The 16,106-nt window shown below is 50.7% G+C and overlaps 8 protein-coding genes across 8 annotated transcripts; 2 read left to right on the top strand and 6 right to left on the bottom strand.

Moving 5' to 3' along the window:
- Positions 1-305: 305 nt before the first annotated feature.
- AtWU_01174 (uncharacterized protein) lies at positions 306-639 on the top strand (the record flags this gene model as incomplete). The annotated part of the gene is made up of 2 exons (XM_035496289.1): positions 306-519; positions 566-639. 2 exons carry the CDS (start codon positions 306-308, stop codon positions 637-639), a joined length of 288 nt encoding a protein of 95 aa, XP_035352182.1.
- Positions 640-837: 198 nt separating this feature from the next.
- Positions 838-2,171, bottom strand: AtWU_01173 (oleate delta-12 desaturase; the record flags this gene model as incomplete). The annotated part of the gene is made up of 3 exons (XM_035496288.1): positions 838-1,196; positions 1,256-2,048; positions 2,133-2,171. 3 exons carry the CDS (start codon positions 2,169-2,171, stop codon positions 838-840), a joined length of 1,191 nt encoding a protein of 396 aa, XP_035352181.1.
- A 904-nt stretch (positions 2,172-3,075) lies between these two features.
- On the bottom strand, positions 3,076-4,908 carry AtWU_01172 (alkyl/aryl-sulfatase; the record flags this gene model as incomplete). Its single annotated transcript, XM_035496287.1, has 1 exon — positions 3,076-4,908. The coding sequence occupies one exon, from the start codon at positions 4,906-4,908 to the stop codon at positions 3,076-3,078; it is 1,833 nt and encodes a 610-aa protein (XP_035352180.1).
- A 335-nt stretch (positions 4,909-5,243) lies between these two features.
- Positions 5,244-6,013, bottom strand: AtWU_01171 (similar to An14g06960; the record flags this gene model as incomplete). The annotated part of the gene is made up of 3 exons (XM_035496286.1): positions 5,244-5,607; positions 5,667-5,824; positions 5,885-6,013. 3 exons carry the CDS (start codon positions 6,011-6,013, stop codon positions 5,244-5,246), a joined length of 651 nt encoding a protein of 216 aa, XP_035352179.1.
- Positions 6,014-6,773: 760 nt separating this feature from the next.
- Positions 6,774-8,771, bottom strand: AtWU_01170 (putative MFS multidrug transporter; the record flags this gene model as incomplete). The annotated part of the gene is made up of 7 exons (XM_035496285.1): positions 6,774-7,324; positions 7,391-7,438; positions 7,522-7,767; positions 7,836-7,965; positions 8,019-8,432; positions 8,497-8,657; positions 8,720-8,771. The coding sequence occupies 7 exons, from the start codon at positions 8,769-8,771 to the stop codon at positions 6,774-6,776; spliced, it is 1,602 nt and encodes a 533-aa protein (XP_035352178.1).
- A 760-nt stretch (positions 8,772-9,531) lies between these two features.
- Positions 9,532-11,995, bottom strand: AtWU_01169 (C6 transcription factor; the record flags this gene model as incomplete). The annotated part of the gene is made up of 8 exons (XM_035496284.1): positions 9,532-10,070; positions 10,138-10,422; positions 10,480-10,599; positions 10,648-10,791; positions 10,840-11,228; positions 11,284-11,378; positions 11,429-11,702; positions 11,772-11,995. 8 exons carry the CDS (start codon positions 11,993-11,995, stop codon positions 9,532-9,534), a joined length of 2,070 nt encoding a protein of 689 aa, XP_035352177.1.
- A 1,084-nt stretch (positions 11,996-13,079) lies between these two features.
- Positions 13,080-14,339, top strand: AtWU_01168 (aldehyde reductase; the record flags this gene model as incomplete). The annotated part of the gene is made up of 4 exons (XM_035496283.1): positions 13,080-13,332; positions 13,399-13,767; positions 13,830-13,967; positions 14,032-14,339. The coding sequence occupies 4 exons, from the start codon at positions 13,080-13,082 to the stop codon at positions 14,337-14,339; spliced, it is 1,068 nt and encodes a 355-aa protein (XP_035352176.1).
- Positions 14,340-14,564: 225 nt separating this feature from the next.
- AtWU_01167 (nucleoside-diphosphate-sugar epimerase family protein) lies at positions 14,565-15,529 on the bottom strand (the record flags this gene model as incomplete). Its single annotated transcript, XM_035496282.1, has 2 exons — positions 14,565-15,215; positions 15,278-15,529. 2 exons carry the CDS (start codon positions 15,527-15,529, stop codon positions 14,565-14,567), a joined length of 903 nt encoding a protein of 300 aa, XP_035352175.1.
- Positions 15,530-16,106: the final 577 nt, after the last annotated feature.

The following is a 16,106-nucleotide window of genomic DNA, read 5'->3' as shown; positions in this document are numbered from 1 at the left end:
TTAGGTTCTATTGTCGCGTAAGAAACACGATAATCATTGATTGACAGGAGTATAGAAACACGGAGAAGTCCGACCCCAAATTGCTATCAGCAGATAGACACAACTATATAAGCTCTCCCAAATATATCTTCTGTCCTATGTGGAAATCAACACGTTTTTCGTAAATCGATCTCACTCTCAGTTCATATTCCTCGACGCAACCCTCCCTATCCTTCTTCGTTATACTCTGCTGCATAGGTAAGTTTCCAATCTCATTGACATATCACTCATTTTCTCCAGCTAACACGTTGACAGCTTCCATCAACATGCCTGGCGCCCCACCGAGCTTCTCGGCGAAAGTTTGGGCGATGACTTGGAATCATGGCCTGGCAATCAGAGCCTGTAATGACCGGGACGATGGAGCCGACTGGTATAAGGCCATCCTCGTAGGCCCCGAAGGACAAGAGGTGCAGCTTTTCCAAGCTAGGCTCATTGAGAATCTGAATTCGGATATTGAAAGCTACCTTGACAATTACGAAAGTAAGTCTCTATTGTAAAGTGGTCGGACCATGCTGATGTTTCGCAGCAAAAGTAGAAGAGAAGGAGAGAGATGCCCAACAGAGTTTGGGCTCCAAGATCATGGATGTTTTGCGTCGCTGAGCGTGATGTCAATTATTTGACTATGAGATTAGTCCTTCTATCGGAGACAGAATATCAACAGTAGTCTTGCGTCTATCATACATTGTGATCGCTTATCAAAGTCTATCAACTGTCTATATGCATATCGTACTCTATGTAACTAGAAATCCACACTCTTAAACACCACAACAATCATTCACCCAGATGATTCATGCATCCCTACTTTGCCTCCTCGGGAAGGACAAAATGCAACACGCCGTTCTTCTTGCCATCCGAAACGTAGATGCACTTGCGGAACGTAGTCATGAGCGAGTACAAGAAGCTGCTCTCCTTCTCCTCGTGGTAGTTGGCTCCCAAGAGCGGCTGGATAGCACGGGTAGCCTCCTCGGCCTTGTAGAAGGGGATACGGCTGAACAGGTGGTGCACGACATGGTAGTCGATGATTTCGTGGAAGAAGTGGCGGCCGATGAAGCCGATGCTCCGGTCAATGGTGGCAAGGGCACCCTTGGTGTAGGTCCACGATTCTGCGGAGTAGTGGGGGACAGCGGGGTGAGTGTGCTGGAGGTAGGTGATTGCGACTGTTTTATGTGTTAGTTTTGCCTCTTTGACGATCTCTGGAGAGAAGGGGAAGACATACTCAGCCAGTGATGCACCCACAGATAGGGAACAAAGTACAAAAGGGCGACATTCCATGCACCAATCTGTGTCGAGGCGTAGTACAGAATTGAACCCATGATAAGCAGACCCAAATCAGTCAAGGCAATGCTGAAGTACTGCGACCTAGTGAAAAGGTCGCCGACGGGGTTGAAGTGGCTGGCCACGCCACGGATCGGACGATTTTCGGGCAGACTCTTGGGACCGGCGGTGACATTCAGGAAGAGGTACAGTTGCCATCCGAAGAGCTGGTGGCCGATGAGTTGCAGGAAGGAGACGATGGGTGTTTCTTCGGTCAGATGCTTGAGCTGCTCGATGCGGACGTTCTTCTTCTTGGCCAGCTCGTCGTCGGTCCAGGGGACAAAGACGGTGTCCTTCTCAATGTGGCCGGTGTAGCGGTGGTGGCGCGCATGGGTGATCTTCCAGGAGAAGTAGGGGACCATCAGGAAGGAGTGGGCGGCCCAGCCGACAATGTCGTTGAAGGTCTGGTGCTTGGAGAAGGCACCATGACCGCATTCATGGGCCAGAATCCATATTCCGGTGCCGACACAGCCCTGGAAGAAGCCGTAGACAGCCCAGGCGAGGGCGCGCAGCGGCAGGGAGGGGAGGAGGTGGATGTGGAAGGCGCCGTAGGCGAGGATGGCGCAGTAGAGGATGTCGCGGGCGAGATAGAGGAGGGAGGTGACGACGGAGGAATCGAAGCATTCTTCAGGAATGGCATCCTTCAGGGTCTTCAGACTGGGAACATTGTCGTCATTGTGAATGGGCTGCTGCTGCTGCTGCTGTCAAAGTAAAAAAAAGAGCTGTTAGCCAATTAGGGCTTTCCAAAGGGGGTGTGCTGAAGAAAGGGATAGACATACCGCCGCCTGGCTGGCAGGCACTTTACGAAGTTCAGCCATGATTCAAAAGAGTCGCACAGAGAGGAAAGAAACAAACAAAGAAGCAGCGTCAGACACTGCGACTCTTGTACGATTGGGGATCTAAATTTTCCTTGTGAAAGACAAAGGGTCTTCTCCTGACTTACGCAGCCATTGTCCAATCAGGGGAACGCAGTTCCTGAAGTCTTTTGATTTTGGAGAGATGGACCCATGGTAGCCACGCTATTGGCATTAACCTCTTCCCCATTATTACAAAGTACTATTTTCTGCGACAAGTCCAGCTAATCTGAACTCAAAGGATCAGCGTTAGACAAGGGGGGTTAGTGGCGTGCGGAAAACGGACAAAGTCGAGGCCAGTTTCCACGGATCCGCCCGTTCGCAGTGGGGGGAATTCCCAACAAAAACAACCAAACACAGCATTTGCCTGGTGGTGGAAGTTTGGAACACATTGACTGAAGAATTTTGGAAAAATCAAGGAAAAGTGATTATTGAGCATTGATTATCAGCCTCTACGATCAAGATAATCATCCTTCTCGCCGTTGCAAGATTCCCGGGCGACTTGAACTCCCTGACACCTGCAAGATACAGATGCACCGTCAATCCCCACGGGTTGATCCCTCGCCGACTACAGTCTAGTCTCGCTTCTTCGGCCGATGGTTCGGCGCTTAGTCTGTTCTGGAACAAATTTAAACTTCAACGCTTTCCACCTTCTCAACGTTTTCGCCTCGCGACTCTTAGCGGCGCAGTTTTTTCTCCCTTCGCTTGCGACGACTTGCTTAGGGCTTTCTCAGACACGGGATGGTGAAACTCGAACAATTGGTCCACAACAAATAGCAACGCTGTTTAGCAGGTGTTTTAACCTGGATGATGATTTATCCAATAGCATTCTTATAGACAGGTCGGGCAGCTTAACTGCCGGATCGGATCACGCTGTCAAAGACAGAAATCGGTGGAGCCATGCTTCATCGCCCTCCTGTTCGATGTCGCCAAGGTCTGCATTGCCGCTCAGGATTTCGCACAATCGCTGCTTCGTCAAAGACATTGTAAAACGCGTCTCGCCTTGAATAGCCGCCCGATCGGAGGTTTTTCTGCTGGTTAAGACACCGTTGCTAACCATCAGTCTCCACCATTGCTTCTCATCTGTCACATGCACATCCAGGGTAAATGCCTCGCTCGCCGCGGCTGGCCCATTCAGCCGGACCGACAACAGAGTTAACCACTGCTCCACCGACTGGCGCGGGTTCAACTGGCGACTCTGGGTCCTCGACGGTAGTTTATTTGCATTTGGCTGCTGGTGCTCCCCGCGCAAGTCGCGCGCCGCGGAGAGGTAGAAATTCCGCCAGGTCGCGTTCTCCGCTCCGAACCCTAACTGCTCGAACACTGATGCCAGAGCGCGTCGGGCCTGCTCATGCTCTGCATCAAGTGCAACTGCATGTCCCAGCAGCGTCGCGGCAAATCGGAGATCCCCGTCTTGCGCGAACCCTTCTGCCTTGCGGACCACTTCGTCAATGCCGCCCATACAGGCAATGTACCTCTTTGCGTTCTCGGCGGGTGGATATTCCCATAGATGTGCTGGGTTCCCGTCGAACCATCCCATGTAGCGCTGATAGATTCCCTTGACATTGTGACTGACCGATCCGTAGAACCCCTGAGCATGCCATGCAGTCTGCAGTGCCGGCGGGAGAGTCAAAGTCTCGGCGATCTCAATCCCAGTCAGACCCTGGTTCATCATCCGCACGGTCTGGTCATGTAGATAGGCATACAGATCTCGTTGTTCGGATAGCAACTGTTCGATGTGCTGGGAGCCCCAGGTTGGCCAATTATGGCCCGCAAATAGCACCTCCGCCTGCTGGCCGAACAGGACCAGCGACTCATCCAAATACCGCGCCCAGGCTTTTGCATCGCGCACCAAAGCCCCGCGCAGCGTAATGATATTATGCAAGCTGTGTGTTGCACACTCGGCAATGTACAACGCGCGGTGATCGGGGAAGAAAAAGTTCATCTCCGCGGGCGCCTCCGTCTCGGGCACAAGCTGGAATTGTATCCGTACACCATCTACTGTTCGTTTTTCGCCAGTCGAAGTGATAATTGTGTTTGGAGGCACAAACGAGTTTGTTCCCAACGACACGGTCATGCCAATGCCGCATCCAATTTGCCCGTCGGCAGTCTTGGGTAGCTGAGCTCCGTACATGTATTGGGCGCGACGACGCATGGCGGGGCCAACATACATGTTCTCACTTAGAGCTTCTTCTACAAATCCCTCCGGTGCGATGATCGGTATGGGATTCGCTCTTATTGCGTCAGCGGCAGGGAGCACGCCCTGCGCTCCGCCAAAGTGATCTATATGGGAATGAGAGTAGATCACCCCAGTGACGGGTCTATCGCCACGGTGTTTTCTATACAGGGCTAGAGCAGCAGCAGCACATTCCACGGAAGTTAGAGGATCAATGACGATAATTCCCTCGGTGCCTTCGACCACAGTCATGTTGGCGAGGTCAAGGCCGCGAATTTGATAGATCCCAGGGGTGACTTCGAACAATCCCTGCATGGATGCTAATTGACCCTGTCTCCATAGCTTTGGGTTTGCGGTAGCCGGGCATTCTGACTCTTGCAGGAAGTGGTAGGCGTCATTGTTGTAGACGGGTCGACCATCGGCTGCTCGGATGACGCCGGGCTCGAGGGATCCGATCAAGCCTCGAGAGGCGTTGTCGAAATCGGTTCGATCCGAGAAGCTTGGTTGTAGCTGAGCGGTTGTCATAATTAGTATGAGATATGTAAATGGGCAGTGCAGGAGGGAGTAGTAGGTTGGAAAGCACTTATAGAGGGCGGCCGTGATGCTGCGGGGAGTTATGGCCGATTACGCGATCGGCAATCGGCGTTAAAGATCAGCTGTGCATTGATTAGCATCGTAGAGTCAGTTTACGATCTTGGAATGAAGATGAGGGCGGAGGCAGAGAGTCAGTGGTGTGCATTATGATTAGTTGGTCGGCAATTGTCCCCACTACAAGGCATCTCGATACAGACTTGTGCTCTCATAACAACTTATGCCTCAAAACTAGTAGTAGCAGTATCACAACCCCACAAAGTACTTCCTTACAACACAGCTACCAGCAACGCCATTGCAGCACCACCAGCCATAATGGCCACTTCTCCCGTTGCTAACGGTGCTGCTCCAGTGCTGCGTACCGACGAGCTGGTCGAGGCACTGGATGCCCGACTCTGAGTAGTCATAAGGCTCATGCTGCCTTGAATACTCCCAACACTAGACCCTACACTTGAAGTGTCACTAACCGATCCGGTTGTTGTTAAACTCACCATGTGTGTAGAGACAGCTAGGCTGGAGCTACTCCACGACATGGTGATCTCGGTCGAAAATGATTCAGGTGTGGTATCTGTGGATACTGTGTCGTGCTCCTCCCCAAAGGTTTGTGTCATGGTCTGGGGACTCGTTACAGGCCTTCAACAGTTAGATTCAATGGGCAAGTAAAAAGAACAAACACAGGCGCAGGCACTTACGAATATATCAGCTCGTCTCCGTCAACAATTATCAAGCCATCTGGGATACCAGTGGTCTGTGGTCCATCATCAACAACAGTTATTGCCTCGGCCGCATCGCACGTCGTCATTTGAGTGCTGTCGTCACAATCAATCCTGTAGGATATTTCGACCGCATCCTACGCATATCAATTAGCTGTGTCTTTTTACATTATCCCTTGGATGCTTATAGACCCTACATCTTCCGTCATGGAGACGATCTTGTCATCGTTGTCCAATTGCTGAGATCCGATGTCCGTGGTCATCGCCCACTCTCGGGCGCTCACTATTGTAACCAAGTATGTAATGAGGAAAGTTGCAAGTCTCATGGCCGATCGCGACGACGTGGTAAGTCCTAGACGATGAATCGGCAAGTTTTTCAGATGATTAGAAGGAGTGAGAAAGAAGGAGTGCGGGCATTGTAGGGGGGAAGAGAAAATGAGAAAGAGGCGACATGAAGCCACCCTCCTGAAAATTGATTCGCAATCACGGATATAAACACACCCGTGGTCCCAAAGTTGCAGAATATCTAGTGACAGGGTGACACTGACATGACACTGTGAAACGCCCGGTGGTTCTACATAAATGAGCTCCGAGCCATGTCGGTCAACTTATTACTGCCACCGGTGGGCAGCAATCAACAGAAAGCATACATATTGGAAACTGCGTGCAGTAAGACTAACTGAATATGCATTAGGTGATCTAGGTCTATCTGTCATATTAGGCCGTAAGTTCTATGCTACCGAAATTCATTATCCATAACCAAAACTTCCATGCACCCTCGGCGCAACCTCAACGGTTGCTGTGTAACATTTATGCAAGGCAGATGTCGTCAGTATATATGGTAAAATTAAATATCCTGTTCGAGAAAGAAAAGAGGAAGAAGAAGAAAATGAGTGGACTGTCGTAGGTAAAGAACGCTCCTTGTCAGTCATGTCGAGGAACGTAGTCATCAGAAGTGGGCTGTCTTGCGTGCAGTCTTGAGATCTGAAAACACAACAAGCTTTTTCGGATATATGAGGTATAAACATTCCACCATCGATGGACGGAGAACAAGAGACTGAAACCTTCTTGGGTGACACGAAGAACTCAAACGGCTTCCGGAGTCACAGGGCGTGTGGCGTGATTATCTTCTGTGGCACTTTCATCTTTCAGTAGCTGCTGACAGAATGTGCTTCTCTTGCGAATCCACTCTCCAGCATAGAGGAAGGCCACCGGAATGGGAATGCAAGCCAGGCTTGCAAAGCCCAGGACCGATGTTCCCCATCCGACTCCAAGGGCCGAATACATTGGATCAGCTGCCAGGGGGAAGACGGCACCCAGAATACTCCGCGTGATTACAGATGCTGCTAGGGCGCTGGCGGAATAGATCTTGTACGCATCTGTGACGTAGGTCAACAGCGAAATGAAGATTATCTGGTATCCGAAGCCAAAAAATAGGCCCGAGAGCACTGGCACCAACCAGTAGATCTGCGGATTGGCGGTCCATCCTAGCCAAAAGAGGCTAATGGTAAGACAAGGTCCGCCAATGCAGGCTACCGGGAGTCGCTGTAGCTCCGGAATGGTCGTCCATCTTTTCCCTTGTGCTTTGGCTCGCTCATAGATGATGTCGTAGTAAAGTGAGACAATGCCGGAAGATGCTGCGCCAATCCCAACTAGCTGGCTTAGTAGGTGGTAATCATGATTTCTTCTTGATAGGCACTTACTGGGTAAATAGCAAAGCGATGTTTGCTTTACATCAAAACCGTAGGTCCCTGCGTTGCTCGAGTCAGCAGACTGCCACACGCCAAGGTTCGTCGATCTATGCACTTGACAGAGAAAGATGAATGAATAATACCTTCAAAGATGATAGGGTATGCTTGGAAGCAAAAGAAAATAAGCCCATAAGCAAAAGCTAAATATATTCCGCTGAACAGGATAATTGGCTCAGTGAACATCATGGTGATGGGTCTTGTCAAGGTCTCTTTCAAGCTACGCTGAATTGCGGTGCTCTGAAGCTCTCGCTGAGAGACATAGCTATGGGTCGATGACTGCTTGTTTAGTATGGCAACACGCTTCTTCACAATGACCCGACTAAATGTCTCTAGCTTGGACGTTAGCTTCCTTGTGAGAATCAGCAGAGCAGATGACAGAGCTGTATCCCTCACGCACCTGGCAGGAAAAGCGAACTAAGCCAGCTACAGCCGACAAGGATGAGGTCGATGCGGAATGTCCATCGCCAGCCGTACTGCGCGCTGCACCCGGAAATAATGGGACCAATAATTGGACCAAAGCTCGCCGCCTAGGTGATAGTTAGGCGCCATTCCTGCATCTTTATTTTTGGGGACAGCTTACCGCCATATAAAATGCCATGACTCGGCCCCGAGCACGTGGAGTCTCAAACATATCAGCGTAGACTCCACCTACTACGGTTTGAGGAGCGGCCCCCATGGCTCCGCATATAAATCGAAACACCAACATCGCTGGCCAGTTTGGGGCAAAAGTACACGCTATCGTGCCCAAAAGAAACACGGTGAAGCTACCAAGCAGAACAGGTCTCCTCCCGATTGTCTCGCTCAGTGGGCTGAAGAACAAGGGACCCACGACATATCCAATTAGAAAGACGGCGGTGGGGAGAACCTTCTGCATGTCACCTGTAACATTGAATTCACGCATCATCGCTGGAACGACATTGCTGGGTAAAGAGGACGATATCCCAGAGTTGAGCACTAGGAAGAGCGCTGTGAGAACGGTGAACATTTTCTTCCCCTAATTGTCGCAGATGGCTTGATGTCAGCTTAAGCACCCATAGCCCGTCGTTTTGATTACTCACATGAGTCCAATTGATTGGATTTCTCGCAGAATCATGATCAAAGTCCACAAGGACTTGATCTTCCGTCAAGCGGGTGAATCTGTATCCTTCACTGTCTGCCCACATTTTCCCTATCACGATGGTGGATGGAATGGCATCTTTCCTCCGGTTCCAATTTGGATCTATTCAGGGGATAGGTAAATAGGGTTAGCAATGCAAGGGACAGGCAACGATGAGGTCATACCGGAATGGTCGATCTCTCCGATGGGGGCAGTGAAACAGCGTTCTGTAGCCATGGCTGAGGCTTGCGCGTCGTGTATCACAGCAGATTGAGCCCCTTTCAAATTGAACTTCCCGGTGTCTCCTTCAATTGTTGACGAGACGCGCGGACTTTAAACCCTTATAGAGGCCTCATAGTAGGAAATGAGTCACTGAATTTCCACAATGATTGACTAGTCTAGTCAGTTATCTGAAAGGCCTTTCGCGGACGAGAGTCCACTACAATCTGGACCGTCAATACATCCTCGTGGCCCAATGAGCGATGTTGGATCTTCATCTTCTGCAACTGCAGCATCGGGGCCGGTCCGGCACCGGGGCTACAGAGCATCCCGGCGACGGCGCCGATCAGGAGCCGGGTTCAAAAATTGGCTTTCAAGGCCACACCATCTGTCATTGAAAGCAAATGTCGGTCCTTGGCGAGTCTGCCCAAGCTCGGTGGATCAGATCCAGCTTTTCCCATCAAGGATTGATCAGCAAGCGGCATGCTATGCGCCAATTTTCCTGCTGGGTGGATAGCGGCAGGTTGGGTTCGGCAACGCAAGCACCGCACATATTCCCCTGGAAGTTCCTTACCGCATTTTCGAGCTATCTTTCTACCTTTAGCGTCGACGAGCATCCCTAGTTGTCCGCCTCGTGTAGTCCATGGTTTGACCCCGAATGTGTCGAATTCCTGATGGCGTACCCAGCTTACACGTCTATTGAGGGGGACACGTCCGTCATTCATGAATGAAGGATATAGTTCTTCCATTGGTAGCCAACCAGTGCTACACCACTGGACTATTGTGGAATGGACGGCATCATTGGTAAGAAGTCAAAGATGTCGTTCTGCTCCTCTTCGAACAAGCCGAATGAATCGGCAATGGGGTTACACATCGACCAATTAGGAGCTTCCATTGGCCCCGGCAGTCTGGCAGGGAGCTGTCTGCCAGGCGCAGTTCTTTCAGCATTGGGTACCCCAGCGGCACCACTATCCTTGTCGGCCTGAGGGGTCATTGCGCCTGCCGGGTAATTCACCTGTTCGGATGCCATCCCGGAAGAAGTTGACACATCCACCGGGACCCCATATGTCCCTCTACCTAATGAGAACTGCCCATTGGCTTGTTCTGAGGGCTTTATCACTTCTGCACAGTAGTCCGCATGCCCTCGTTGGCTAGCGACTAGGGCGCGACCGTAGTTGACGAAGATGGACACGGTACGGTGAATGTCCGGATAGGGCGGCTGCTTGAGAAAATCGCAGATCAGTTGGGCCCTCTCAAGGAGGAGATCCTGATCGATTAAGTCCGGACGCCATCGAGCAATCCGGAGAGCGAACGTTGCTTTTCAAGTTAGCTGACCTATCGAAAAGAAACCGTGCCTCCATGTTCAGAGTCTCGTGCTACTTACTGACGAAGGCTAGGGTCAGAGCTGGATAGGTAGGAGCCCACGTGAGTTGGCAGCGGTAGGCACTTTCTTGAATGAAGCAATCCAGTTGATCCATGATGGTTGTCGCGAGAGCGCGCCACAAATGTGAGACATCCTTGTCACCTGTTGTCTCCGAGTTGGGCTCGGCAGCACCGGATTGGAGTTTCTGAATCCGAGCCAAGGAGGCGCATAGGACGAAGATTCGGGCGTAGTTCAACATCAACTTCAAACTACACCGCTGGAAGGCACCAGCATGAAAGGCGTTGTCTACAATTCATTACTACTGGCCAATGACTGACGGTCTTCTTGCATCTGAGCACTTACTGCCGTGGATTTCATCCCATGTGTTCCACCAATTTTGCAGTCTTGTCATGACCGCAGGCAGCTCAACCAATACAATTTCATCAACTGTCTTGGCGTTCTCAATGGACATGCGCGATTGGCCTGGACTCTGATCAGCAGATATTCAGTCTTTCGGGGGGATAGTAGTACTTCGGAGCTGGTGGATTTCTATGATGGAAATGGTGCGCATATCACAGGGCAAGGATAGCGGATACTCCAGGAACTTGCGCAATTTTATTGTGTCCACTGCATCGATCCGTGACTTGCGGCCTGTTCCGGATGCCACGTCTAGTTCTAGTGTGAAGCTGATTAGCCAAGTCCTGGTCTGCCACACAAGCTTACGGTCTTCCATGGAAGCCGACAAAGAACTGCGTGGTACGTCTTCCTGAGACAGTAAGGCATCTAGAGATTTCTCCAGCCCGGAATCGAGGGCGGTCCGCAAGATGAGTGCGGTTGAAAACCACGTCTTTTCAGAATAGGCAGCCAGCAAAATCATGCCTTGTACGGTTTCAACTTTGGTGGGCCGCTCAAAAAAACTATCCTCGGCCAGTCTCTGCGCTTCGTCTTGAAGAACACGTTGAAGATGGGTATCACTCCGCAAGTCCATCACGGCCCGACTAGCGAGGTAGATGATGACTGAAAAGCAGAAAAGGGAGCGAGAGCGGACCGAATCGAACGTGTCCCGAATGGGATCAAACAGTGCCAGGAAGTTCTTACTGCCACCCATGAAGCTGACAGTCCGTTAGCGTTGAATCAGTAGATGTCCGATTCAGGGAGATACCATACCGGTCATACATCACGCGTGCACGCTCTTCACTGATGATCCCACGGGCGATGATATCGCTCTTAGGATCCGCTTTGCTGGAGCTGTCCATGAAGATCTGCGGACCATCAACAATCTGCAGCTGAAGACTACTTCCGAACTACTCACGCTGCTTGATCCCAGTAAATTGACCGACATGGAGTGCATCACGGAAACCGGGGCGATCATGTCATTAGGACTCAACTGTTGGGGCTCCGGTGCATGTCGCTCTGCTGTTCCAGGCGAACTCAAATCCGCTGCGGCAGTAGACTCTGGGAGCGAATCGAGCGAGGCGTTGATTGGCACATCTTGTACTGTGGTGGATGTAGAGTAATCCTGTTCTCTAGGAGAAGGACTCCCGAAGCCGTGTGGTTCGGTCCAAGGAGACCTTGCCTGTTGGCGCCTGTGTTCAAGCTATATATTAGTTCGGTTTCATTCCGAAGATGCTCTAAGAGAGGTATATTCCTCTCACCTAATAGGACGAGTAGCCGGGGATGACCGCCGGGTACTCTGTCGCCTTGCGCTCTCGACCGGATCCAGGATGCAATCTCGGCCCACGGCGCGACAACGGGCGCAAGGGACCTGATTTCGGGCATCACAGCGCATTTTTTGCTTGCGACACCAGCGACATGCCTTGAAATAGCGCGTTGGGACATTTCCCGATCGGAAGCGTAGTTCCGGGACCGATTCGGACATGGTGGATGGGCCTTGGGGGAGGGTGGATTTGGGGAAGGGGGAGCAATGAATTGCTTTTGCGGGGAAAAGTGAGGGTCAATCCAGAGTCACTTTTTAGTACTTCGTTACTTGATCGATGAGTGGTTACTAGTTAACAGTTACTAAGTCACTAGCGGCTCCTTAGCCCGCTTGACTCATTCATCCCTGTTGCCTGTTCCCCCTCGCAGTCATCAACAGGTCATCAACAGGCTACTGGATAAGCAACAATAACAAGCACAACAGATCATCTCGATGAACTACTAGAGCATGGACTAACTATATCAATACGATAAATTTGCGGGACGTTTCGTCTAATCTTGGATGAGTTTTTGATATTATCCGCCATGCGAAATAAACTTTGCTGCCGCCATTTTCACCGAAACCTTGACTGCATGGAGCAAGAAGGGCATCTCGGTATATGCCCGCAAGGAACGACGACTTTCACAGGGACTTACTGATTGGGTTGCCTCATCTGGGATCCAAGCAAGCAGGCACAACACATGATTTTCAAAGCAAATTGTCGGTTTCCCGAAAGCAACATCCACTCACGCCAGTGTCTCCCGAGTCAACCCGCTTAAGCTAATATTTTCGAATAGATCATGTTGGTGATGCTGGTGGTGCTTAGAAGTCAAGAGAGAGCGGGCATCGAAATCCACATGATCACCCGAGGCTTGCCCTACATTCGAGGTCCCCAATAACGCTAGTGTCCACAATCTCAATCTCCTCATGTAACTTCTCGACTAAACACTTCCCTCCTCCGAGGACTGGTGGGTACAATCGAGTGCTTCCCGTCTCCGACCCTTGCCAATCCCTAAAAATGGCAAAGCGGGCTCCATAAGACAGGCAGACATGAAATGAAGGTCTGTGTTCGTGGCTATCAGTGGAGTCATCACTGCTGCACTACTTCTACACCAATACAGTAGTGAGTTCTTTTTGAATCACTGGGTGGACCTTATTCCACCGCACTACGTGGCATCTGGGATACTTTTAACAGCGAGAGTTTCGCTGATCGCTCTGGGCATGCCGTCGTTCAACGTGACACCGTTGCAGAAGCATCATACTTACAATGACCATCTCTGAAACATCAGCTATCCCTCACGGATCATGGGTCCTGGTTACTGGGGCCAATAGCTTGGTCGGATCAAATGTGGCCGATCGGCTGCTTAGTCGCGGGTATCGTGTCAGGGGAACCGTGCGGAATGCGCAGAGGCACCAATGGATCGGAGATCTTTTCCGTGACAAGTATGGGAAAGACAGCTTTGAGCTGGTCCAGGTCCAGGACATACAGCGTCCGGGTGCTTTTGACGAAGCTATGAAAGGTCCGTACACTCTACATTTTCACTACGATACCTCACTAGTTAGGTGCTTAACTGTACAATACAAAGGTGTCTCGGGAGTGGCACATGTAGTAACCATCTTTGCCGGTCCAAACGATGGTCCGGATGAGATATTCGAATCCATCAAACGGCTGGATCACAATGTCCTTGCCTCCGCGGCAGCCGAGCCCAGCGTCAAACGCTTTGTCTACACCTCCTCCTGCCAAGCGGCTAACACAATGGGCTTGGATGATCTGGATGGCAAGACAGTGATCACCTCGGAGACTTGGAACGAAACTGCCATTCAGCGAGCCAAAACGGGGTCTCCTGCCGAATGGAGAAGAGGATTTGACGTCTACAGCGCAAGCAAGGCCTTTGGGGAGCAAGGAATCTGGGAATGGGTGAGAGAGCACAAGCCCGGGTTCGTAGCAAATACCGGTAAGCACGTCTCTCCTTCCACTCTCAGAATATGTTCCATTGATTTAAACCATCATGTCCAGTTCTACCCTCATTGTGCTATGGTGCCTCTCTCGACCCACAAAATCAAGGGTTTCCTTCCACTCTGTCATGGCCAGCAGCCATCATCAAAAATGACTGGGCCTCAGTTTCCGAACACGTGAAGGCCCATCTCCCAATTGGTGCGTTTGAATCACATCCGTAGTCCCGAGCGATACGAAGAATGGAAGCTAATTCACCCTGAAGGAGGGTACTGTGTGGGCATTGAAGACGTCGCACTTCTGCATGTCGCGGCTTTGATCAATCCCACGGTCCAAAACGAACGCCTGTTTGCGTATGGCTGGCCGTTTTTCTGGAACGACTTAGCTACTATCTATCGGGATATATTCCCGAACCGCGAGCTGCCAACAGATCTGCCTGGCCCCGATAAAGATGCCGATTTGTTGGATGTTAAGCCTTCGAAGCGGTCGGAAGATCTACTTAAAGAGATGGGCAAGCCGGGATGGAGTAGCCTCAAGGAGATTATCGTGGCTAATGCATATGGTCTGGTTTGAGGGTTACACTTTAGCAGGGGTTATTCGTCGATATGAGAAGCCCCATCCTGGTGCTCGCATTCACATACACATTCAGTGTGTCGTTGAGCCCATTTGTACCCATGGGAAACCAACTATATTGAATACTTGACAGGATTAGATTGCTCAAATCAAGAGCATAATTAAAAACAAACAGCATTAAACATTAAAATATCACGTAAAACCGAAAATAGGCACCAGCATGATCTATCGCTTGACAAAATCACTCTCCTGTGCAAGCCAATCCCCAAAGTTCTTCAATCCCGGGTGCTTCTTCCTCAACTCGCCGATATTAACCTGGTAACCTTCGTCATGGAACCATCTGTACATATATCCCATATCCTTGACAGCGGCCAGCAGCAAGGAACACACGAACTGAAATGTCATGGGTATCCGCTGACCGGTCTTCTGCTGAAATACCTGTGCCATCTGATCGAATGTCAAATCATCTCCCGCCAACGAGATCGCCCGACCCTTGTACTCATCCGGGTTAAGAAAAGCTTCTGCGCCAAAGTGACCAATGTCGCTGACAGCAACCACCTGAAGAGGCTTCCCCTTCAGTGCCATCTTCCAGGACGTCGCAAAGACCTTGCCCAGGAAACCGGGGACCATGTTATCCATGAACGCCACGGGGCGCAGAATAACCCAGTCCATATCGGTTCCCTTAGCTTTGCCCACCAGATGATGCTCGATGTGATGCTTCCTCAGAAAGTGAGGAACATCTGTCGGGTTGTCCCAGGAACGTTCCCCGCCTCGATCCACGGAGCTGTAGACGAAGTACTTGACTTTTTGCTTGAGGGCCTCATCGATCAGTTTCTTTCCTTGTGCTTCCTCATCGACGTTGCTGCCGATGGCCACCTAGCAGACACTATTAGTATCTCATTGCTGGGATGAAGATTGAAAGAGCGGAGGAAACCTACCTGAACGCTAAAGACACCCCAAATCGGAGACGATGTCTGAGCGCGCGCATTGCGAAAGATGTCTGCCGGGTTGTCCAAGTTGCCTTCGACTAGTTTGATGTTGGAAGACAGCTGTTTCAACCGTTGAGCCGAAGCAGAAGAGGAGTCTCGCGTGACGGCTAAGATCTCCAAGGGAGATTTTCGGGCGATGAGGTTTCGGATGAGTGAGCCTCCCTGTTTGCCGGTCGCGCCTGTTATCAGAACCGCGGTCATGATGGTGGATGTGTGGGGTGGTCGATGCGTGTAACTCTATTGAAAATAGTACTAAGTATTGTCAAGTATTGGATGATGATGATGATGATCAATTGATGTCGAGTTAGGTGCAGCTTCTATCGAGATATATAAATCCTGAGATAGGAGAAGCAGACAAAGACGACATGATGTAACCCAATGCCTTCCAAGACCATCTTCGCGTAATCAACAGCTTAATGTGAATGATTAAATCAGCCTCTCGGGTTTCGGTCTTATCAATCTCCTAAATTGACAGATCAGTTCTGTGATCGATTGGTTGTCTCAAGGAGAGTTCCTCGATCGGAGTGGCTCCAAGCCCCGAGATGACTAAAGCGCCACCCGATCGGCCTTGAGATCAAGCCCGATGCTTATTGCTTCTTTTTGCTCTTCATGCACCTAGGGCATCTGATGAAGTCACCAACTTTCCCCATGCCATTTATCAGGAAGGCTCAGGCCAGAATACCGGAGGAATGTCTATTTCATCGATTACTTAATCTTCAGCTTCACTCTGCTCAGAGTACAGACCACCCGAGTATGCTTCTGTGCTGCCCGTCCACCC

This window comes from Aspergillus tubingensis, assembly GCF_013340325.1.
Source record: "Aspergillus tubingensis WU-2223L DNA, scaffold_2, whole genome shotgun sequence".
NCBI lineage: Eukaryota > Fungi > Ascomycota > Eurotiomycetes > Eurotiales > Aspergillaceae > Aspergillus > Aspergillus tubingensis.
The sequence above is the reverse complement of the archived record's forward strand: the minus strand, read 5'-3'. Positions and strand labels throughout refer to the sequence as shown.